This window comes from Coffea eugenioides, chromosome 5 (genome assembly GCF_003713205.1).
Source record: "Coffea eugenioides isolate CCC68of chromosome 5, Ceug_1.0, whole genome shotgun sequence".
NCBI lineage: Eukaryota > Viridiplantae > Streptophyta > Magnoliopsida > Gentianales > Rubiaceae > Coffea > Coffea eugenioides.
Window position 1 is genome coordinate 4,629,718 of NC_040039.1, and position 24,973 is coordinate 4,654,690.

The following is a 24,973-nucleotide window of genomic DNA, read 5'->3' on the forward strand; positions in this document are numbered from 1 at the left end:
TTCTGTTTCAATATCATCTTGCTATGTCCATTTTATCTCGTACGACAAAGGTTTTTTCTTTTTCATTGGTATGACAGTGATTTTTTTTTACGCCCATAAATGCACTTCTCAATTTTCTCATGTTATTTTCTTCTGTCTATTTTGTATTTTTTAGTATCTAAGTCTTGAAACTTACCAAAAGGTCCAAAACTGTTCGTCTCCTAACACCTGTACAGTCATTCTTCCTCGTAAGAGTCCTTTTTTTTTTTTTTTTTTTTTTTTGTCTATTGTCACTATCTACATTTACTCATACTCCTAATTCTATTCTAACCAATACTACGGAAAATGACCCAACAGGGTCATCAAGAACCAATGGGTACTGAACCACCATCGGACCATACAGGTGCATCAAGCACTCATATGGATCTTAGAAAATCCACATTAAATAGTAACTTTTAGATGGGAGATAAGATTTGAATCTTTGACTTCTCACCTCACAAGATATGTGGTGGCCAACTCCTTTGAAGAAGGTTGGTTTTCCTCGTAAGAGTCAGCTGCACCAACTTTTGTAATCTTTATCTAAGTTGTTGATAGATTCAATCAATAAATATTGATAATGTTTTGGTCTAATGATTAAAGTTTAGATCGTATGAATATAAAGTTTTGAGTTCAATTCTGCCTTTTCTCTCTCCAATTCTTAAATCCATGATAATCGTCATTCTTTCCCATATATTTTTTCTCCTCTCTAGTTTATTAGTATCCTAAAACTCCTCCAGTTTGATAGTTGTATCTTAAATCTATGATTGTTTGACATTTATCATGGTTCAATGTGAGGACTATAAGATTATATATTTTCCACATTTTAAAGAAACAAGAAATAGAAATTTTTTTTTTCATTTTCTTGACCATCATAAACTTCCTCTCTTTTAATCTTTATCCGAGTACCTCCTTTTTCTAATTCGCTTTTGATTATTTTTTTCTCTACTTTTTTTCTGTCTCTCTGTCATTGATTAGTATTCTCATAGTCACTCAAATTTTTTTTTTTGGGTAACTTGAATCACAAAATTACTGGATGCATGCTTTCGAAAAAATTCTTTTCATCATCAATATAGTCCCACATGACTTATGTTGTACCTATTTTTTTTTTTTTTTGTGATTTTCTATATTTAATTTTTTTTTCCTCCAGAATCTGTATACTGTACCTCAATTTTTCATGACATTTATGAATCTCGATTGCTCATTCCTTTTCTTTTGCTAGGCTAGCAAAGGAAGGAGGTGATACTTGATGGAACAAAGTAATTAGAGATGAAAAAGAATTATCATTTTTCTTTAAAGATTTGATTTGTAATATTTAGCAAATGCCATGTATGTGGTACATAATTTTTATAATCCATACTATAAGCTTTCATTCTTTTCTCCTTCTAATCTCCTTGGAACCCTCCCACAACAATCCGAGTTCTTTTCGTCTATTACAGAAGATGCTTACTTTTAAAGGAGGAAAATTAAAAGGGTGCAATATTCCAATAATATAATTTTTTTTATTTAAATCGGTCTAAATCAGCATGCCTCTCCAGGATGACAATTGAGAGGACCAGCATCCGAAGTCAAAGAAGGAACCAAGAATCCTGAAGCAACAGAAAATAATTGAGATGCAGAATAAAGAGGAGAGCAGCTTCCCAATCCAGATTGAACAAAGTAAGCCCCATTAAGAAAGACATCCTTAGAGGTTCTCCATTTCCAATTCTTCCACACTCCTGGACCCCCTTCAATGTCTCTTTTGGTAACCTATCAAAATAATTGCACCACAGATTGCATCATTTTTTTAGTAGATGTATTCATACAGAGCTACTTACGAAATTGGGGAGCTAGATTTTTCTGCACCTGTTTAGAGTCGGGATTTTTTGAAGCTACAAAGTAATTTCCCTCGCTTAATATTGTTGGATTTGAGCTTCCACCAATTGCATACATAAGCCACTGGTCATACCTATTGTTTGCTACATGAGCATAGCCGTACCTAACCCTGAAATCAAGCAATGGATCCAAGAAATTGAGTCAGTTCTCAAACATGCAATGATTGACTAATCCATTTAAATGCTTTTAGAAGACTTAGAATTCATGGATGGCTGGAACTCGTCTACCTTGGCATCCTTTGGACTAATCCAGGACCAAAATGGTTGAATGCCACTGTCACCTTCATAACTTTGTCTGCAATATAGCCATCTTGATGCCCAAGCAGCATCACCTGAAATTCATCCAGACGACAACATCTCACTCATCGATGATCAGTTAATGAAATTCCATTTTCGAAGTGTATGCTAAAGAATTTTCAGTGATAATGGCTCCATTCTTTTTTGGTGGAAATGGCAAGCTATTGGACTCCCTAGCATAGACTTTCCCATTCTCAGACTTTCATCATATGCTTAACATGATATTTTAATTCCTTTAATGCCGGATAAAGTACTTAAATGGAAAAGGAAAAAAGAAAATCATGATAAAAGATGTTCTTGATCACCTTGTCATGCTGAGTGAAGTAATTGTTTGAGACAGTAATGGAAGTTGATGCATGGATTATGTCAATAAGACCATCGGTGCAACGAGCCAAATAGCAGTGGTCAATCCAAATATTAGAAGATGCAAATACAGCAATTGCATCTCCATCAGAACCCGTTCTCTCTCCAACATGATTCAGACTACTTCGGACCATACCACGTTTTCCAGGTTTACAGTCGTGTATGCTGATCCCATGAATAATAACATGGCTGACACCTTCAATAGTGATGCAAGGTCCATTGGCAATCTCAACTTTGACACCCCTTCCATCAATAGTCTTATAGCTGTTCACCATCAGCTCATTCTCCAGCTTGAGGACCATGTCTCTTTGGAAAATGATCCATAGGGGTTTATCTTGGGTAGCGCCATATCGAAGTGTACCTGGTTTAGGATTTATTGGGTCATCGGACGTGTCAGTGACAACATATATGGCGCCGTTCTTCCCTCCTAAAGCAGCGTTTCCGAACCCTCTAGCACAATCAGCCAAGGCTTGTCGATTTGAAGCCCATTTTGGGTTCCATCTCCAACAAGAATCAATTATGTTCATGGCTTTCTTTTGGGGGTAATATGGACTTATGGGATTAAAATTTGTCGGAGTAGTTTTATATGGAGTGATATGAATTTTATGAGCTTGGAAGGTTGAAAAACAACAGATTAAGATCCATGAAAGCAGTAGCAAGAAACTAGAATTTGCCATGGCTGAGGTTAGAGAATTTGGGAGATGGAAGGAGAACAAATAGCTAGCATGTCAACTGCGAAATGGTTAAGGAGGTGGTCACCATGTTTAGAGCATTCGTCAGGAAATGATTAATAAGTTGTTTAGGAGGATTTCGGCTTGATTTTCTAACGCTTTAGATGAACGTGATGGCACGAGATATAAAGATAAGTTGACCTAGAGATTACGAAGCACTACTGCCTACTGCAACATCTTCAGGTACTCTAGCTAATTAAAAGCCATTTTTATTTTGTTCTTTTGTTTACTATCATAAAACCATGATGTAGTATATGACTGGAAGTGTTAATTCTGGGAAAGGTTTTGTGTAGCATGTCTAGTAGCAATAGATGTGCCATCAGTACGCTCTTTTGAGATGCAGCAACGCAAAGCAAAATTAGTGAATCAAATGCAAAATACAACTCTAGTTTTCAAATTGGGCTGTAACAAGTACCAACACACTATTTTCTTAAGTGTTTAATTCATATTAAGTCCTCAATGATTGAGTCCGTTGCAGTATATGCATCAAGAACCCGAATGCGACAGGAGGAAATAATTTGCATGTGATATTATATTTGATTCTTGGTTGAAGCACGGACTTCTTAACCAATTCTCTTTGAATTCTATGGCTAGCTAAGCTGTTGTTTGCATGCACCCTCAAATTAACATAAATGTAACTTTTGTTTTGATTCATGGTACATCACAGCCAAGAAAAGGCCTATAATTGATATGACTATTGATCTAAGTAATCGACTCAAAAATCAGCACGCAACTCCAGGATAGCATTTGAGGGGACCTGCATCCGATGTCAAAGAAGGAACCAAATCTCCTGAAGCCACAGTAAATACTTGAGATCCATTATAATTAGGGTAGCAGCTTCCATTTCCAGACTGAACAAAATAAGCCCCATTCACAAACACATCGTCGAGGGATCTCCAATTCCAATTCTTCCAATTGTTCGGACCACCAGCATTGTCTCTCCTGGTAACCTACCAAAATAATTGCATAATCTTACGTCAATCTATTACTATTAACACGTGTCATACAAAACTATGCAGTAGTAGTAGTTTTTTTTTTTTTTGTCAAAACGATAAGTTGCTATGAAGTAGTAATTTGCGCACTTGTTTGGTATCAGTACGGTTTGGAGCTATAAAGTAATTCCCCTCGCTAAGTATTGTTGGATTTGAGCTTCCACCAATTGCGTAGAAAAGCCACGGCTCGTAGAAATTGTTTGCTACATGAGCATAGCCGACCCTAACCCTATACATGATTTGTCCATGCAATCCATTCGGCCATCGAGAGTGAATCAGTTATCAAACGGAAGGAAGATTTATAGGATAAATTATCAATAACTTCCTGCGAAATTGCAAATGACTGCATTATTCGCATTATCCCTCTAAAATGTACCTTGGAATTCTTTGAACTAATCCATAACCAAAATGGTTAAATACAACGGTCACCTTCATAATTTGGTCCTCAATATTGCCATCTCGATGTCCAAAAAGCATCACCTGAAAATCATATTCAATGTAAGCTCATACCATGGTCCTTGGGAACAAATGTCAAAAGCTGAGCCCAACTTTTTTTTAAAAATTTTTTTTTTGTTAGCAACGATACATTTGTATAACCTACTCTATCATAATCTAGGGGGAAGGAGAGCCTAAAGAGGCTGTGGTAGGGGCTAGTAGGTATACAGACCCAACTAGACCAAGGAAGTGCTATGGCGCAACTCTTTAGATTTTTTTCGCTACTGGTGAGGTTTGAACCCTCACCAACTGCCCAAGGAGGGACTTAAGTCCCTCCCTGGTGCCCAACTGAAATCTAACTGATGATACCATTAATTTCAAACTCTTAATCAAATGTATCATCGATTTCTAAACCATCAATTTCAGATAATTGAACCCAAATTTAAAAAAAAAAAATTTTAAAAAAAGCCATGAAGTACTACATTCGTCACCTCCTCATGCTGAGTGTAGTAATTGTTGGAGATAGTCACAGATGTCGAACCACTGACTACATCCACGAGGCCGTCCGCACAATTAGCTAAATAGTTGTGATCAATCCAAACATGAGAAGATGTGAATACAGTAATTGCATCTCCATCAGAACCCAATCTGAGGCCGACGTGATCTGGGGTGCTTCGAACCAGCCCCCGTTTCCCTACCGTGCAGCTATGGATGCTAATCCCATGAATAATAACATGGCTCACATTTTGAATTGTGATGCACGGTCCATTTGCAATCTCAACTTTGACTCCTCTTCCATCTATAGTCTTGTAACTATTCATTATCAGCTCGTTCTCCAGCTTAAGGACCATGTCTCTTTGAAAAATGATCCATAACGGTTCATATTGGATCGCACCAAATCTGAGTGTACCTGGCTTGGGATTTATAGGGTCATCAGAGGGGTCGGTGACAACATATATCCTACCATTCTTCCCTCCAAGGGCATCACTTCCAAAACCTTTAGCACAATTAGCCAAAGCTTGGCGATTTGAATCCCATTTTGGGTTTGATCTCCAACAAGAATCAATTGCATTAAGGGTCTGAGTTTTGGAATTGGTATTATTTTGAGGAATACTATGTATTTTTTGAGCTTGAAGGGGTTGAAATCCATATACCAAACCCTCAAAAAAAAATCCATATATCAAGATTGTCCATGAAACCGCTAGGAAGAATGCACCAGACTTGGCCATTGCCGAGGAAATTGAGAATTTGGGAGATGGATGGGTCAATAAATAGGATATGTTCCCATGTTTAAAATGCATGTCATTCAATCCAATAATCATAATTTATCTTTTTGGGCAGATTATGAATTGATTTCTAAAGATTTCGTTGCCAAAAGCACATATGCACACACATATATATCATGCGATGCATATAAACGTCATGGCATTTATATATATACCTAGCAGGAAGATTAGAAGTTTATTAAAAAAAATCTTCATCACTCACCGCTCAAATTAAGGTACTTTATTTCTCTCACCAAACTAATATCTAAGTATTTATTTATGTCTTCTTCTAGCAGCCTTATGTTTCTTAGTGAAGTCATATTATTAATTTTTTTCAATAAAAGGATATTTGCTTGCTTATATGTTATATACGTACATTGCAACTCATAATAACCCTCGAGTTTTACCCTTAATTACATTTATTCGTATAGGTGCATCAAGTAGCGAAACGGAAGCATTATATAGAAAGCACTTTACTCCTCAAACGACTAAATTATTTGCAAATATGTTGAAAAAGTAAATATGATTACTAGAAGAAATCCACTTCGTACGTCATTTTATGAACTTCAGAATAATGCTACCTTCAGCAATATAAAAGGAAAAATATCTTCTTTTGTCAAAGTTAAAAAGGAAAAGTTTTTGAATAAAAAGGCAACATTATAACTCAAAATGTACTTGGTATAATACGAATATTTTTGCATCCATTTTCCTTTTGTTCTTCAACAAGCATGTCTATACATTGCGTTAGGCTTAAACAAAGGAAAGACACCATATACATGCAATATATGTCATATCCATTATATGTACAAAAGCGCTCCAACATGGGCAGGTTTTTCTTAACTTCCCTTCTCGAGCTTTCTCTGCATTTTACTTTTATTTTTTACTTTTTTTTATTTGTTTACTTCCTTCTATTATTTTCTGTCAATCAATAATATCTGTACTTCTGTTACAGTGACCTATACTGGGAGAAAGTCAATTGGACCAAATGTGGTTACTGGGAGGGAAATTTACTCTAAAGTAGAGGAGTAATGCATTACTACACGCCCCGAAAAAGAAGAGTTTGAACTTGTGCCCCGCAACCAAAAGTATATACTATGCGTTGCTTGTATTTTTATTTTTTTTTTTGTCGAAACGATAGGATAATTTCATTATAGTAAAGGAAATTTACAAGTGCGAGCAACGGCTCGAGAGAACTTTACAAAAAGTGTTCAAAGACACTGAGGAACATTCCTTTCCTCATCCACAATAATGCCTAAGGCATCAACACTTAATTTTCTACTATCTATCATATTTTCTTCCCTACTCAAACAAAAGGAGCACATGCAAAATAGTCTTTTCACATTCACAATATCCTCCAGCAATGTAGCCATTCTGCTATCCAGTGGTTGTGTTTTTGTTAGTTGTTTCAACAGCTCCTTGTTGGCAAAATTGAGCCTGATTCTGCTCCACTGATATTGTGCAGCTTTGCACAAAACTAGCTTTAATGCTAGTGCATCATCTAGTTCTTGGTTCCTCAGGCTTCCTTCTTTCAGCTTCTATTCTGCAATTTTCGTGCCTGAAGTTGTTCTAACTGTGACTCCAATGCCTAGGCTGTTTTGTCCTTTCCTTGTAGCTGTTGACAAGTCCATGATCATAGCTCCCTGAGCTTCATTGCCTTGGCTTTGTTGATCATGCATGTGGGCTGTTTCTTCTGTACTCGTTTTATTTTTTGATTTCTCTACTTCCACTTGCTCCAGCCACTCTCTATGTGCTTTTTCTACTGTTCTCAGTGGTGATGATCTAGTTAAGCTCTCAAACTCCTTCTTATTTCTATCTTTCCACACTTGACACAAAATATTTGCTGTCAAACCAATATGTTCCTTCCCTTCTGGTCTTGTCCTTGCTTCTGAGATTCTAAGCCACCATCTTCTGAAGTCACCCTGCTGGTCCTGAGCCCTGTCCCAGTGAATAGGTGATGCCTTCCAGATGTCCACCGTGTGGGGGCATGTTAGCAATAGATGTTCAATTGTTTACTGTGCCTCTCCACAGGTTCTACACATTGGATCACCCACTCTTGTTCTTCTACTCACTGCTTCTCTCACTAGTAAAGCTCCTTGTATACATTTCCAAATGAAGAGCTTGATTTTGTGCTTGATGTTGAGCTGCCAGAGTGTGTTCCACATCTGTGACACGTGTTGGCTCCCCTCTATATAACTTGAACGAGCTACCTCTGAGTTACTCTTGTTACTCTTGTATTTACTCGCGTTGATTGTTAACAAGTAAATTTTGTCATTGTTAGAAGAATTCATTCGGGAGAAAAGTGTTTATTGAATTTGTTAATGTAAATAAAATATTTTGTTGTATTGTTAGCACCAACTAGGATTAGGGTTGCTAGCGAGTTAAGTCGCTTGCAAGTTGCTCACGAGCAATTCAGTCAAATACTCGACTCAAACTCGATTTGATCGAGTTTAAGCTCGAACTCGAGTAGATCAATGCATATACCAAGTCAAGTTCGGACATCCATTTGTGTTACTCGAGCGCTAGTCAAGTAGTTTGATTATTGGTATATTGTTTATATTATATTTTTATTTTTATTATGAAATGACTAATAAGGGCTAATGTTTTAGGTAATTTACCATAAGTGTTGTCTATTCAATAAAATTCATAAATGGCAAAAATGTAATATTGTAAAAACTAAAAAGAAAATGAGAATTTTAGATAATTTACCATAAATTTTTGATGCATAGTATCAAACCCAATACCCAACTCTAATACCATGGATCAGAAGTTATTCTTTTAGATGTTTGTGCTGCTCATATTATGGTTGAGTTCAAATAACGTCAGGATTCGTCAAAGTACTTCTTTTGGATGCTTAGTTCTTAATTTTCCAAATTCTTGCGTAAAAACACCTTTTTTGATCATGTTCTGCATTTAAAAATAAATCATTTCATACTTTCTTTGAACTTCTGAAATAATGTTCTACGTATGACTTGAAAATTGCAAGCAATTACAACGGAAATACCCATATAGGAAATTGAAAACAAATAACCAATTGAAGAGACAACCAACCCGAGAGACTATGGGAAGGCTTTCCTTCATTATTCCTTATACACAAACGAATATTTAGGACCAAGTAATAGTGCTTCAATAGTCAGTTAATTACATGCATGTTGCCTAGCTATAAATGGTTTCAGTCTTCTTTATAAGAGATGTGTGGCATCAGTGCTGCGATTTCTATGCGTAGCTGCACATTCCATAAACACAAAAGCTACCTTTGTTGCACTTATTGCTGCAACTTCCACAGTGTCTCCTATCTGACAATGGATTCACGCACCTTCCTTTGCAACAGATCTCTGGGTACTTGCATTTCTTCCCGCACATGCCACAGTTTAGTCTGTCAATTAAAACATTCACACATTTCTTCTTGCAGCAATCTGGCCCTGGACTTCCCCTTATGTGGCATACTCTGGGGTAATTGTTGCATGTCATTTTGGCCCTATATTTTTGGGGAAGGAAGCGGCTAGTCCCACGAAGTGACATAGGTGCTTCATCTTCAGGCGAAGAAATTTCAGAGGAATCAGCTACTTCAGAGCCTTCCTTGTTGCCAAGAAATGATTCGTCTCTAGATGCTTCTGCTGCTGATATGGTAATGGCCAAGGCCATCGCCATCACCATTGCAAGTAGTACTAAAATCTTTGCGCACTTCATTTCAATCCCTGGTCCAATTTTCAATTTTATAAGCTGAAGAACGAAAGAATGAGGGATTAGTTGGAGGAAGTTTGAAATTTGGATGGGTGGATGTAATGGAGGAACAAGAGTTTATATAGACAAGAATTGCATGGAAAGAACGTGGTATTCCCTGCATCGTTAGTGGGATAGTCTACTAGAACGGCTAGGAACAAACTTCAATCAAGCAAACCTAAGTTAGGCAGTGGAAGAAATATCAGCCCTTCAAGAAAGGAAGACTGCTGCCACCAAAATAAGTCAGCAGGCTACCACACATTTGACAGATTAGGAATAAGTAACCGTGAGTTTTTGTCCCTCATTATTTTGATTTTCACACGCGAAGGTAGTGGAAATTAGAGAGATACAAAGATGGAAAAACCATCATGTTGATTGAAGATCAGAAAAAAATTCTTTCAGTTGAATACTTGGGATCTCTTTTTCAGCATAATAAATAAAAGGAGTGGCCTCGTTGGCGTTTTTTTCCCAAAAAAAAAAAAAGGAATAATAGTGCCTCATTGATCGTGCATATATATTTTAAATTAGAAAAGTATCACTAAATTAGAATTGTTTTTGGAAAAAGGTACTCTAACTTCGTAAAAAGATATCCTTACCTTCAATATAAAACAAATTAAAGTTCTGGTAGGCAAACATCATGAAGCTAAATTGTCACGGACAGTTAAGACTTGATCAACTTTTTTAAGTCCTAATTTATTTACCAAGAACCTTGAGTACTGAGTTAGTCGTCAAATACTATCCTAATCTTAGCCAAAGTGATGGATTATGTAACTTTTTTCTAAGTTTGGGCAGATAAATCTGGAGTTGTTAAAAGTCAGATGTGGATTTTGCAGGTCAATGGATGTTAGCTGCTTAAATTTAGAAACCACTCGAACCAGAGCTCACAAGAAACGTTTAAATAGGTCTAGAAAGCCCAGAATGAGACCAGAATCCTGCTTGGATTTCTGAACTTTGATTTTGGAATTCGTTACACTTGCACTTAAAGTGTTCTTAGCGTCTGTGATTTGACTATCATATACAATTATACAGTACTAACATTTCAGGTTCCTAATTTGACCCTACGGAGCAGAGCGGACCCACCTTTGACTCGTTGCCTTAAAACTTTATTTTAATGGATAAAAAACAAAAGAGTCCCGGTGGGAAATCTAATATACAGAAAAATCTCCATGGTTTCAAAATATACAACACGACACCCCGTACTTTGAACTAAATTGTAAAGGTGACGGAATCCGTTAAACTTAATGGAAATGGAGAAAATAACCAAAATACCCTGATATAATTAAGCAAAAGACAGCTCAAAAAAATCATTTGTTTTATTCTTTAGATAGAGAGAATTGAGGGTTAAGGGATAAAACAGGTATATTTGTTAAAAATTAGGTATAAATTTTTTTTTTTTAGGTTCCAATAAGTCATTTCCGTTAAGTTTAACGGATTCCGTCACCTTTACAATTTAGTTCAAAGTACGGTCGTGTTGTATATTTTGAAACCACAGGGAGCTTTTCTGTGTATTAGGTTTACCACAGGAGACTTTTTTGTATTTTATCCTATTTTAATTCATGTGAAACGCAACAACAGATCTTCCCTCCAATTTTCTATTCCGCTCTTTATTTCACTATTTATTATATTCTCATTTCTTTTGCATAAACATTTATACTTTATATTTTTTTATTTTCTTAAATTGAAATAACTCTAAGGGAGTAAAAAATAAAATGCAACAGTCTAAAAAGATAATATATAATAGAAAAGTAAAATTTACAATAGAAAATTCACAAAATTTTCATTAAACAATTAATTTTGCTCTTTTTAGTTTGTTGAATTTCGTGTATTACCTTGTTAATATTTCTTGAAATCTTATGAAGACAGAAAAAAAGAATTATAATATGATGTTTATAAAGGAAAAATAAAAATATAATAAAAAATGGAACAATGAGTGGGATGGAAGATTCGTTCTCAAAAAAATATATATATTATCACATTCTATTGCTTCTGCTTATTTTCCTGCGAAAAAGGGAAAAGGAAGCTCAATTGTTTCCGCAAAATTCATTACCGTATATGAAACTTGCAACTGCATTTCACGACTTATTATCTAGGTTCATGATTTTAATACTCGCGTAAGTGAACGTCTAGCCCTGAAATATATCATAGTTATTGAAGCACAAAAATGGAAATATCTGGTTCCTTTATTTTGGTTACTTTAAGATAAGAAACTGGACGCAATAATAATAATAATAATAATAATAATAATAATAATAATAATAATAATAATAATAATAATAATAATAATAATAATAATAATAATAATAATAATAATAATAATAATAATAATAATAATAAAATAATAATAATAATAATAATAATAATAATAATAATAATAATAATAATAATAATAATAAATAATAATAATAATAATAATAATAATAATAATAATAATAATAATAATAATAATATAATAATAATAATAATAATAATAATAATAATAATAATAATAATAATAATAATAATAATAAATAATAATAAATAATATAATAATAATAATAATAATAATAATAATAATAATAATAATAATAATAATAATAATAATAATAATAATAATAATAATAAAATAATAATAATAATAATATAATAATAATAATAATAATAATAATAATAATAATAATAATAATAATAATAATAATAATAATAAAGGAGAAAGAATTCACAATGATCTTCTTAGTTTCTTAAATTTAACAATAAAAGTATTTTAAAAAGTTTCTTCTCAAAGCAAAGCCGACATTGGCTTCTCCCTTTTTACAGTTTCTTTAGACCCCCTCCCTGTAGAATAAGACAAATTAGCCTCTTTAGATTCTTTAGATTATACAAATGTTATCGTTGTCAAAAAAAAAATCAACTATTTATCATTCCCCTACATAGACTAAATTAGTTTATACAAATGTTATCGTTTCCAAAAAAAAAAAAAAAAAAGAAGAAGTCAACTATTTATAATTCCCCTACTGACTGAACTTAATGAAAATCACCTCCTTTTTTTTTTCTCTCTTTTTAATTCCTGAAATACTGGTGGATGTGGAGGGAAGGGGGCACCCACAAGACTTTAGAAATTCTTTTTTCCCTCCTTAAAAAAATTAAATTTTTTATATCCTTTTAGAAATTAGACTTTACCCTCTCCCCATTAAGATTTTTTAGAAATCCTTCATTTAATCTTAAAATTTAACAGTTTTCACTTATATCGTCGCAATCTTAGACTTCCTTTTATGTACTTGTACACCTTTACTAGTCTTGCCCCCAAATCCTTTTTTTTTTTCGCCCCTAGTTCTGCATTATAAATGTTCTCAGGGAAGTAATACTCATTGACTTCCTAAAATACCTTTCTACATAAATAAAGTCAATGTGAGGTTAAAAATGAGAGATAAATGCTAGTCAAGACAGTACAAGTTGTCCCTTTATTCCTAATTTCTTATAGTTGATCTCTGAAATCTTAAAAAGAATTGGGAAAATTTGGCACATCTTCGCCTATATATTTTTCCCTCTAACAAACCTTCTGAGACATGCTAGCATGTTGAATCTCAAAGTCGTAACATAAATATTTTTCTTGTAAACTGGATTGAGCTGTGACGGCTGACAAATGCTAAGACTATGTAATACCTATTATATTAGAATCGAAATCCTGTGTTTTAAGCTCCTTGAAATTGAACAGTAAGACAAATACATTCTTAAATTTTACCAACAGGAAGAATATTCGTACCTATATATATATATAATTTCATCAAGTTGTATTCCATTATATCAACTTGATCCCAACTCCTAATTACAGTCAACATCAAGTTGGTGAATATGAAATTGATAACGTTGACAGTTTCATGTACTTTCTGCCTTCAAGGAAAACCAAGATGGCCAAATTTTTCAAATTCTAATTCCTATAGCATTTTACGGCCGGCAAGCAGCAAAAGTCAGCGGCACCAAATATGTTCTACTATTAATGTGACCATTCGAATTGAAGCCCACCTCTTTGATCAACTCATCGGGTTTTTTTTTTTTCTTTTTTTCAACTGTTTAATCAGTTCCAGTTGCACTATAATATTCAATTACATGCAGTGCAAGAGTTGGATTTATTTTCTTTCACGACTTTGTTGCCAGTGCTCGTCAATGTTTAATAGGCTTAATGTTCGTTCAGTCAAAGTCCATCTGCAAATTCCTGTGCATTACTAACTAATGGGATTGTGACAAGAAAGTTGCCCGTTTAGTCTTCGAGTCTAAAATTTGCTTGTGCCCACATGTATTTCCAACCTGTTCAACACAATTACTTGGCACGTAATTATCATTCTTTCAATCACCGTTTTTAGCTAATACTTAATGAGTAAATCTTATATATACTGACAGTTTATATACTATAATCATTAGATTCATGACATGTGTGCAAATGTTGAATTTCAAATTCAAATTTTACATAGTTATCATTCATCCAACGCTGACAGTGTATACACTGTAATCTATACTTAATTAGGGTTTTTTTTCTCCTATTTTCTTCCATTGTATTAGGTTAAATTTAGAACATATACATCTTTGGTGTTTGTTACCATAGGAACCTACATGGTAAATCTTGATCTTATAATGGGTGATAAGTTCGCAATTAATGGCTGATAAAGCAATATAAGTCAGTTTTGCTCAGTATACATCTTCAATTTCTTTGTTAAAGAGAATGCATTCGATAATTCATGTCAAAAACATGCTACTCATGATGGATTTTGTATTTTTATGTCAAAGTTTATTTGTTATTAGTTGTTCATATTTTTGTTATCACTTACAAAATAATTCTGCATGCGTTGTTGCTTTGTATGATTAGTGGAACCAATTGTTCTGATTTTTCTAATAAGATTACAACTAACATGTTATTGTCCAACATATTGTCTAATTATAACAAACAAGATTACACGTACCCAACAACAATATAAGGAGATGACTACAAACATATTCTTAAATTACGCTCACAATAGTAATAGTAGAACCTCAGATCTCCTTCCGATAACCATGGTACAATTAAATGGTTAAAACAACTGTCATGCGAAGAAAATAAACTTTGTGATTCCAGAATAACAGACACAATAAATAAATATATATAAATATAAACATATACATATATTCATACACACACACATATATATATATATATATATATATATGTATAATGGTACTAGAACTTAAAGCCCATCTAACTCAAATTTAAAGAAATGGCAGATTTCATCATGACAATTTATTTTTCTAACTAAATAGAGGAAATATGCGGGATTTACTCTGGTTTACTGGATTACATTGTATAAACTGAAGCCACATGACACCGCGGTCTGATCATCAGTTGAGGTAAAAAGAACAACCCGGCCTGGGACTTCAGTCGGGACATAATTTGCAATTCTGCAAAGTTTCTTCGAGAAGGACCTGTAACTTTGCAACATGGCACATTTTAACTGTAATTTATTAGTTTATTACTCGCTTGTTTTAAGCTTTATTTCCAAGCCTTTATTTGATAAACACCATCTTCACAAGTCGCAGATTGACATCACTCTCACCCTCCAGACTGGAATTCACGTAAGAAGTGATTAACAACAAAGCATTTTTAAAAGTAATTGTATGTTACATAGCTCTCACAGAATTTGTAATTGTAATCAAAATGAAAAGAGGGAAATTCAGTATGAAGAAACAATGAAAAAGTATAAGTATTGATTGAGCCTTTGTAACCAAGAATTTTATGCATAACCGCAGAACCCATAATCACAGCGATCAGCAGGTTTGCATTTGATGTTGCATCCGCCGCAGTTGTTCTTATCGTACAATGTATTCTTGCATTTTCCGTTGCAGCAGTTTTCACCAAATTTGCACTTGATGTTGCATCCACCACAATTTATAGTATCGTTCGACTTGTTCTTGCATTTTCGATTGCAGCAGATTTCACCAGATTTGCACTTGATGTTGCATCCACCACAATTGTTCTTATCGTTTGATGTGCTCCTACATTTTCCATTGCAGCAGATTTCACCAGGTTTGCACTTGATGTTGCATCCACCACAATTATTCTTATCGGATACCATGCTCCTGCATCTTCCATTGCAACAGATTTCACCAGGTTTGCACTTGATGTTGCATCCACCACAATTATTCTTATCGGATACCATGCTCCTGCATTTTCCATTGCAGCAGATTTCACCAGGTTTGCACTTGATGTTGCATCCACCACAATTATTCTTATCGGATACCGTGCTCCTGCATTTTCCGTTGCAGCAGATTTCACCAGGTTTGCACTTGAGGTTGCATCCACCACAATTATTCTTATCGGATACCGTGCTCCTGCATTTTCCGTTGCAGCAGATTTCACCATTATTGCACTTATGGCCACACATAAAACAGTTCAAGCTATCAGTCTTCACATTGACACATTTCTTGTAGCAGCAATCTGGTCCAGCACTGCCCTTCAGACGACAAACTCTTGGATATACGTCACAGGTATAATTTCCCGGAAGTTTTTGCTGAGCAAGGGAGCGGCCACTTAGTCGTATCAAAGGCTTGGATCCTCCAAAATCAGGGGTTAGAAAATCATCGAAGTTGCTCAAGTCCTCGTCTTCATCAATCATGTCATCAGCTCCGAATGCTCCAACGATAATTGTTATTGATGATAGAAGAAGGAAGAGTATGAAGAGTCTTACTGCCTCCATGGCTTTGAAATTTTAGTTGTGGGACTCTGGGAGGCAGTAGGGAGTTGAGAATGACATTCGAGGAATTGGGCTTTTTATGGAAGCATTAATTGGCAAAGAGTTGACTGAGGGAAATTGAAGTTGCAAGTCTTTCTTTTTTTCTGTTGTCTCGATTCAATTTACTACTTGCAGTTTACCGAGTATAAGAAATACCGTGTTTCTACTTGCCAATCAGCGAATCTATTTTCAAACAGCTATTTTCTTGATTGGAGATGAAGAAAAGTGGATTACCAGAGGATCTGTATCCCCACTCTAAAGAAAATTGCAGCAATTGACTTCTTGATTGGCCTCTACTCGCCCAGGGGTGACACGGTATGTGGTCCTTCAAGTGTGTATATTCTTGCTTCGAAGGGCAATTTGCAGAATTTTTCACTGCTCCACTACTTTATTCATGATGTCAACCTTCAACAGCCTGGAGATGAAAGCAAGGATCTCTAAGGCCTAGAATTTTGAATTCTTAGTAATTTTCTGAAGCGAAACTCGTTAATTAGGAAGACTCAGTGAACCTTTTTTTTTTCCCTCCTGTTTTTAATTCTTTCTTCTTATTGCAGACTCAAGTTCAATCTTAACTTGATTAGCATAGAATTGAAATTTATAGGAACAAAACTCAAGTTACTCGAGCTCATCTCGATAAAAATTCGCTCGAGTTAGGCTCGATAAATAAATAAATCAAACTGGAGCACAACTGTAAACTCGTTAAAATAATCAAACAAATTTGAACATAAGGTTTGATTAGACTCATTCACATCCCTAAACCAGAGTAACCATTACCAACTGTCTAACTCTTGCTCTACAACTCTTGCTCTACAATGAGACATACCATTCGATTCCTAAAGTTAAAGCAATACATCGGAGAAGATCTAAATCAGAAACTACGCCTTACATGTTCAAAGAGATTCTAGAAAAAGGAAAAAGATGTGAAATGATGTTGGAATAAAATCTGATTTCGTTTGCAGCTCTTCTGTCAATTAAAGTGGTCGACAAATATTTCCCTTGTTGAGTTGGGTAAGTAAGGTACATATTCTAATCCTCCCAGCCGCAGCTTTCGAGGATCAAGTGTGCCTAGTCTTGCCTGCATACACGATTATAAAGGATCGAAGAAGCTATCATTTAAGACATTCCAATTCTACTCCAAGAAATTACACTAGTATTTCTGAGCAGCCAAAGACCATGATTTTTCATTGTCTCATTTTTGTGGGTTTTATCTCTTTCCTACCCTCAACTGATTCCAGTATTTCTGCACTCAGCGAGAAGCTTTCTCCCACGATGAATGATGACAAGATTAATAATGTTCCTATAATGGAGTTGCAATCCAGCAAGGGGCAATACAAGCTTCCCGTTCCACATCAGAACTTGAGGCCGCGGAACCTCCGGCATCACCCTCTCCGCCTAAAATTAGTAAGGGGTGGTGCTTCATTCTTGCAGAAAGTGTTGTATTCTTCTTCCGATTACTTTTCCTTCCTTCCTTCGTGATTCTTGATCTTAGCTTCAATGAAACTTGACACTTCACAGTCACTGACGGAGTAGCCATGTGGCCCTCAACTTTCAAATATTAGAATTTAAGCTCATAATTTTGTTAATTTAGCTCGCACTATTGCACTGCATAAAATGCGACTTAAATTATTGATTGAGCATCAAAATCATAGATAAAATAGTGTAGAATATGATTATGTGAGAGTTGCCAACAGGTCCATGGAATGGTCAACATTTTTGGATGGGGAGTTCTCTTGCCTATTGGTACAATAGTTGCAAGACACTTCAAGAAATTGCCTTCGAACAACGCTGATTGGTACTCTCTGCACATATTATCCCAAACATCAGGATTCCTTTTGGGCACAATTGGATGGGGCCTTGGTTTGTCTATTAGAAGTGCAGCCAAAAAGCATAATATGAGTGTCCACGGAATTCTTGGCACCATCATTTTTGCCTTGGCCACATTACAAGTAATTAAGATCCCAAATCCCTTCCTTTTTTTTTTTTTTGGTCAATTAAGGGTTATTTTTGTTTCTTTATGCAGACAAGACAATAACATATTACAGTTAATTATAGCAGTGTGTGTGAGACCAAATCAAGAAGAACATGGATCGAAGACTTATTGGGTGATAAGCCATCATATTTTGGGCTATGCTCTGATTATTCTCATCATCTCAAATGTGTATGAAGGAATTGGCCATCAAAATTTTGCAGCAGCCAAGAATTGGAAATGGATATATGGCGCCATCCTGGGGGCACTTGTCTTTACATTCCTTGCATTGGAGCTTGTAAGGCGTGTTAAATTTGATGTCAGGTCAGCGTAGTGATTCTAGATCATCAGAAGAACTACTGTATTTTTTTTTATATATAGAAAACAAAAATTCAACAATAATATTATTAATGAGTTAGTTGGAAATCGTTCGAGTACAATTTATTTGACAAGGTCAGGAAGAAAAATTCATAAAGATTCAGTTAGGTTGGCAAATTTAACGATCAAAACTACTACATCTGATTGTATCCCTTATGGAGGAATTTCATGTAATTTTCTTATCGATTTTTTTATTAATTGAATGTTTATTTGAATTTTTAATTAAATCTTTGCTTTTAAAGCTGCTTTACTGTTCGTTAGCTCTTTTGAATTGATTGCAACATGTTTGATTATCCTAAAATTTGATTTTTGAAATTTTACACCAAGAAATACGGAATTTCAAATTTTTTATTGTTATCAAGGCTATACATCTCATCCACTGGTTTCCTTGTACAATACTTTATTTATTATCACAAAAGATGTTTCTGAACATTTTAGAGGTTGGTATAAATTTTTTGTGTCATTTTTTATAATTTTTATTTTACCCTCCAAATAAAGGATAAAATAATACTGTCATCTCTCTGAAATAAACAACACATACACGCACCCCTATTTTTCTATCCTAATATAACTTCCAATAAAGAATAACTGCTAATAACTTTCTATCCCAAAAAAAAATAAAAAAATATTTTTTCTATCCCAAAGAATAACTGCTAATAACTTTTATGTGAAAATATCCAAATGGAAACCTACTTGTGGATTATACACACAGGAGATATTGACTGCCCATAAATATTTTTTGGTAATAATGCAAATTAAGCGAACTATATATTTATTGGCGATGGATCTCATTTATTTATTTATTTATTTATTTGGGGGTTTATTATGAGTTTTTGGATGCCAGGTGGTAATTGTTACCCAAAGAAAGAAAGGACAATGGCCCCAATTCAAACAACATAAAATCAAAACCGTAGAAATATAAAAGAAAAATTTGTCAAATTGATCCCTAACATTTTCATAAAAAATTTTTTTAGTCCCTAATATTTAAAATCAGCCAAAATAGTCCCTAACATATAAATTATGAGCCAGTTTGGTCCTAATGCGCGTATTTGCTTATTTCTCCGACTAAAAACAGCACACTTCTCTCACGTGGGCATAATTTCAAAGGCAAAATAGGAAAATATTGGTTAATCCATGGTTTTACAGGCAAAATCCCCTTGGATTCCTATTACTTTTCTCCCTTTCCCTCGACACCATTTTGCAAACTAGCCGGAAACCATCAACAAATTTCACCTTCTCAGTCAAAGCAGCTTTTGCACTTTTCTTGATTTCCCTGTCCCCATATCAAACCGCCAAGCCCTTCTTCAATTTCAACATACCTCTCAAAATAATTCAACAAAGTCTCAAAACTCATCTCAATTGGTTGGCGCATTCTCCACCAATTTTATTGCTGACAAACCCATCAATTTTATTGCTGGGATTTTCTAGGGCAAGTAAGAAAGACTTAACATTCTTGAAAGTAACAAAACCATAGACTTTTGATAAAAATCTTGCGGTAGGACGGGATGTCATCAACGATGGAAAGAACGGTATGAAGACTGCTAGGATGGACAATTACAGCTTCTGAAGGATTCAACAACTTTGGATTTCGTGAAGGATTGCAAAATGCAAAATTTCACCTTCTTCAAACTTCAAGTTTTCTAGTTCTCTTGAGATCATCAGGCTTTGGGTTAGTGGTGATGGTGGAATGCATCTGATGGAGTAGATGCAGGGAAAATGACTCAAGATTGACTCTAGGAGGAGTGGGTGGAGTTATGGAAGAGTAACTGTTGAGAACTCGAGCTTTGAAGAGAATATTCTTTTTCTTTCAAAGTCTAAAACCATGGATTAACGAATGTCTTCCGATTTTGCTCTTAAAATTATATCCACGTGAGAGAGGTGTACTGTTTTTAGTCGGTGAAATGAGCAAATACGAGCATTAGGACTAAACTGGCTCATAATTTGTATGTTAGGGACTATTCTGACTGATTTTAAATTTTGTGAAAATGTTAGGGATCAATTTGGCAAAATTCCCAATATAAAATGAGCAATACTTTATGGACCAAAAAATATATTTGGACCCTATAAAACCAATATTTGCTCCAAAGTCCCAAAGAAAATGGAGAGTGCAGAATCAGCCTCAGCAATCGCCGAGAGAGAAAAACGGGACAACCAAAATCCGATTTCGAGCGTACCGAAATTAACGGAAAGTGGGAGTTCAGAAATGGCGGCTGCTTCCGCCACGGACGGTGTGGCTGCGGCGGCACTGAAATCGGTGCTGCAGCGCGTGCAACAGACGGCGGAGAGGTGCGGACGTGGGTCAGATAGGATCCGTGTAGTCGCTGTTAGCAAGACGAAGCCGGTTTCACTTCTCCGGCAAGTTTACGACGCCGGCCACCGTTGCTTCGGGGAGAACTACGTCCAGGAACTCGTAGAAAAAGCGCCTCAGGTTTTTCTTCTACTTCTTAGCTCCTCCCTATACATAATTTTAACTTGCTTATTTTTTTGAAAAAAAAATTCAGATTTTTGTGGGGATTAGTTATTGAGGAATTTATTTTTTGTATTTCAGTTTGTTCGTTTCCCGTTAATTTTTTATTTATAGCAGAAGTATGAGATTTTTATCAAAAAGATTAATACGAGATGATGGACTATAAACATCCAATTTGGGGTGGAAATGAAGACCTTGAAAGAAAAGGATTGTATTTTGGCTGAGTTTTTCTACCTTTTTTTTTGTTTGCTCACATTTCGTGTGATAGGTATACAGAAAGTATGAATCTTTAGCTGAAAATTTATGTTTTTTGGGTGAAAATGCAGCTACCGGAGGATATAGAGTGGCGTTTCATTGGGAATTTGCAGAGTAATAAAGTGAAGCCGCTTTTAAGTATGTTTTCCTAACTCCGAACTCCCTCATTTTCAGAGTATGTATACATGCAACTGCATCTTGGTTTTGATTTCGTTGGTTTAATAAAAAGGCAAGTGTGCTAAGAAAAAATGGAGATAAACTAGAAAACAGTTCTTGAGTTTCTAGGAAATGAGTTTAGTTGGAGTAAGATGTAGGCTGAGTGCGAACCTCAGTCTTTTTTTTTTTTTTAAGGGGTACTTGGATAGGGAAGATATGATGTTCGGATGGAGGATTTAAAATGTTATTCTGGAGCAATTTCTTGAACAAAATCTTTTGATGCTTTACGCCTGCCCTTCAAGTTAAACTAAACATGCAATTCCAATTCAACCTACTGTCCGACATTCTGACTGGATAGTTAATTTAGACTGATGACCTAAATTTATGATTAAGTGTCAGATAACCTATTGTGCTTTGAGCATTTTGGCTCATCATTTCAAGGTAGTATTGAAAGCAGTGTACTTAGCTAATAGGGCTTTAAATAGGACACTTGATTGCTTATGGTTCATAATGTCATTCATCTAGAGTTTGAAAGACCGATACAGCATTATATTTGCCAATTCAGCAGGAACGGACTGATGCGCGCTTAATTAGTTTACTCTCCGGTTGATCATCTGTTTAATAAATGGCTCTATGGTGTCCAGAAGTCTGGATTTTATTACTTGTATTTCTTGAAACTTCTTATTGCCCCATTTATATTCTTTTCTCCAGTATGTTGAGTATACTGTGCCATTTTCTTATCAGTTGATTCTCAGCCACTCTTTTTTTTTTTTTGCCAGCTGGAGTGCCAAATCTTGCCATGGTGGAAACTGTTGATGATGAGAAGGTATGAATGTTAGCAGTAACAGTATTTTTATCAAATAGGTGAAGACCTTCATAGAGTTAGTTCTTGGTGCTCTGTGGTCGCACTTTGCTATTGTGCTGTCTCAAAAGGTATCTACATTATTAAGAGACGCTTTAGCTACATTTATAATACTTTGGTAGTAAGGCTGTCGGTCCAAAGATTTTCTAAAGTGGTTGGTTTACATGCTGAGACATGTCATGATTGATAGAGAGTAAGGTTGAAGCTGTTCGTCCTAGGTGATTACTGCAAAAGCACCTCCCAGCATTCCCTCCCTTCCTCCATCTGTCCTAGTCATAATTAAGTTTAAATCACTGTGTTGCTTCTCATAGTAAAGATGACTTTACTTTCAGCATAATGAATCTTAAAAAAATTTTAACTTGGAGTTCAGAAAATGTTGCTGGATCATATGGATAAGTACAAACACATCTTCTTGCGCCAATGGTTCCTGATGGGCATTGTGATGATACCCAATACCTGCTAATGAGTATCATTGCCGATGTCTTTATGCATTGTTGTGATTGTTATTGTCTTGAACTCAAAATCTATCCTTTGATCTTGTAGATTGCCAATCTTCTTGACCGCGTGGCTGGAAACATTGGAAGAAAGCCTTTAAAAGTGTTTGTCCAAGTTAACACAAGTGGGGAAGCATGTGGGTAACTAGCGTATGTCACTAATTTAGTAGGATCTCCAGTATTTTTCAGAAGCATATAGGAAGCCACGTTTAATTTGCTGCTGGTCACAGTTCCTTGGACAGATCAACACACTGAGACACAAACACTGCAATGAACAAATTTTTTCTGCTGGAGAAAAATGAAAAAATTGTTAAAGTTAGTTTTTTCTGCTTTTTGCAGCTAAATATGGTGTTGAACCTGCTGGTTGTGTGGAGCTTGTCAAACATGTTACTTTGCGCTGTCCAAACCTTGAATTTTGTGGCCTAATGACAATAGGAATGGCTGATTATACTTCCACCCCAGAAAATTTCAAGGTGGTAATTTTGCTTAAATCGGTAATTGTTGTCTCGGATTGTCTTATTCTAGTGCCATTTAAATTATTCTGATGATGGCAGTGATTTACTTGCAGACTTTGGCAGATTGCAGAACTGAGGCCTGCAAGGCACTTGGAATTACGGAAGAGCAATGTGAACTGTCAATGGGCATGTCTGGCGACTTTGAGCTTGCTGTAAGTTAATTTTCGCTTGTGACTCGCTGTTAGCATCTCATTTGCAACTGAGATATATTTCTTGAAGTGAATGTACCATATTTCTTGTTGGTTTTCCCCATTCGCGTCTTTGGGTTGGAGTATTAGGCTTTCCTACTCATCGCCTGCATGACTTACGTGAAGTATCTTGTGTGTGGTGTTTTTTTTTTTTTTTTTTTGGCAGATTGAAATGGGTAGTACAAATGTTCGAATTGGATCCACCATATTTGGAGCGAGGGAGTATCCAAAGAGGCAGTCGAATTAGCAATGCAAATATCAGCATCGCCACCCTTGGCAAGTTTAATTACAGAAATCACACACCGTTTACCCCCAGCAGCTGCTTGATCAGCTTGCCCAAGATTTATGTTGTATTTTTTAATATCATGCAGCTAGACTGAGCCCTCTGATTTTAAGGTTGCTTATATTTGAGCCCTCTTGACAGTTTTTAATCACTTATATCCGCTGATGTATCAAATGGCATGCAAAGCACTTGATGAGTTGTGCATTTTTTCTTTTTTATCTTCAATTCTTAAAACTGGCTGTCTCCTTTTTTCTTCCTTCTTATGGCTCTCAACATACACAACAGTATTTTCGAGGAGCCTATATTAGCAATTTGGCACTACGCTAACGGCACTCCATTCTACATTTCCTTCTCTGCATTATTGGACTGGCTTTTCTTGGTTTCCCAATTTAAATTAGTCAAAAGTGATATTTAGCTTCGTCTATTCTTTCCCAGCAAGCAAATAGACGACCAATTAGGAGTATTATTTTATCCTGCACCTGCATTCCTGTCCCTATTGCAGGCCAGCCGTCTCCTGGTGACTTGTTCCTCGCAATAATTTTTCGAAATCTGCTCCGTGTCGCGCCCCATTTTTTTAAAAAATAAATAAATGATTTACTTTGGTGGTAGAAAAAATGTATTTTATTTGAAAATTTTTATTTTGAAATTAGTTTTTATTTTAGAAAATAAAAAAGGAGGGCCTAAAATAGGACTTAAAAAGTGTGACGATTTTGATTCAAATTAATAGTCTAAGAAGGGTTTTTAAGGAAAAATAAGAGTCGTCACTTGATATCGAGTTTAGAAAACAATTAAGTTCGAAGAGATTGATATCATTTGGAATAGGTTGAAGATTTATTTATAATTTTTGCAGATCTGGTATATATGTAAATCTTTTAAATCTGTTGTTTCTATGATACATTCGATGATTATTTTTTTGTCATTAGTGCAGATTTATGAATGAAATGATATTTTTTATTCAAAGAAAAGAAAAAGAAAAAGATCAA

At 35.2% G+C, this 24,973-nt stretch overlaps 4 protein-coding genes across 7 annotated transcripts; 2 read left to right on the plus strand and 2 right to left on the minus strand.

The window, feature by feature from the left end:
* Positions 1-1,536: 1,536 nt before the first annotated feature.
* LOC113772277 (putative pectate lyase 2) lies at positions 1,537-3,226 on the minus strand. The gene is made up of 4 exons (XM_027316864.1): positions 2,492-3,226; positions 2,118-2,221; positions 1,861-1,999; positions 1,537-1,764 (listed from the first exon to the last, which is right to left on the minus strand). Exons 1-4 carry the CDS (start codon positions 3,224-3,226, stop codon positions 1,537-1,539), a joined length of 1,206 nt encoding a protein of 401 aa, XP_027172665.1.
* A 776-nt stretch (positions 3,227-4,002) lies between these two features.
* On the minus strand, positions 4,003-5,936 carry LOC113771038 (putative pectate lyase 2). The gene is made up of 4 exons (XM_027315666.1): positions 5,199-5,936; positions 4,649-4,752; positions 4,363-4,501; positions 4,003-4,230 (listed from the first exon to the last, which is right to left on the minus strand). The coding sequence occupies exons 1-4, from the start codon at positions 5,934-5,936 to the stop codon at positions 4,003-4,005; spliced, it is 1,209 nt and encodes a 402-aa protein (XP_027171467.1).
* An 11,637-nt stretch (positions 5,937-17,573) lies between these two features.
* Positions 17,574-18,915, plus strand: LOC113772492 (cytochrome b561 and DOMON domain-containing protein At4g17280-like). 4 transcript variants are annotated; one of them, XM_027317098.1, is made up of 3 exons: positions 17,574-17,857; positions 18,118-18,372; positions 18,447-18,915. In XM_027317098.1, the coding sequence occupies exons 1-3, from the start codon at positions 17,600-17,602 to the stop codon at positions 18,456-18,458; spliced, it is 525 nt and encodes a 174-aa protein (XP_027172899.1). In that variant the 5' UTR covers positions 17,574-17,599; the 3' UTR covers positions 18,459-18,915. The 4 variants fall into 4 exon arrangements, with proteins under 4 accessions (XP_027172899.1, XP_027172897.1, XP_027172900.1 ...); XM_027317096.1 differs by having other exon boundaries at positions 18,469-18,915; XM_027317099.1 differs by having other exon boundaries at positions 18,482-18,915.
* A 1,945-nt stretch (positions 18,916-20,860) lies between these two features.
* Positions 20,861-24,215, plus strand: LOC113770778 (pyridoxal phosphate homeostasis protein-like). Its single transcript, XM_027315358.1, has 7 exons — positions 20,861-21,198; positions 21,564-21,630; positions 22,428-22,474; positions 23,054-23,141; positions 23,344-23,477; positions 23,573-23,671; positions 23,874-24,215. Exons 1-7 carry the CDS (start codon positions 20,869-20,871, stop codon positions 23,952-23,954), a joined length of 846 nt encoding a protein of 281 aa, XP_027171159.1. The 5' UTR covers positions 20,861-20,868; the 3' UTR covers positions 23,955-24,215.
* The last annotated feature ends 758 nt before the right edge of the window (positions 24,216-24,973 follow it).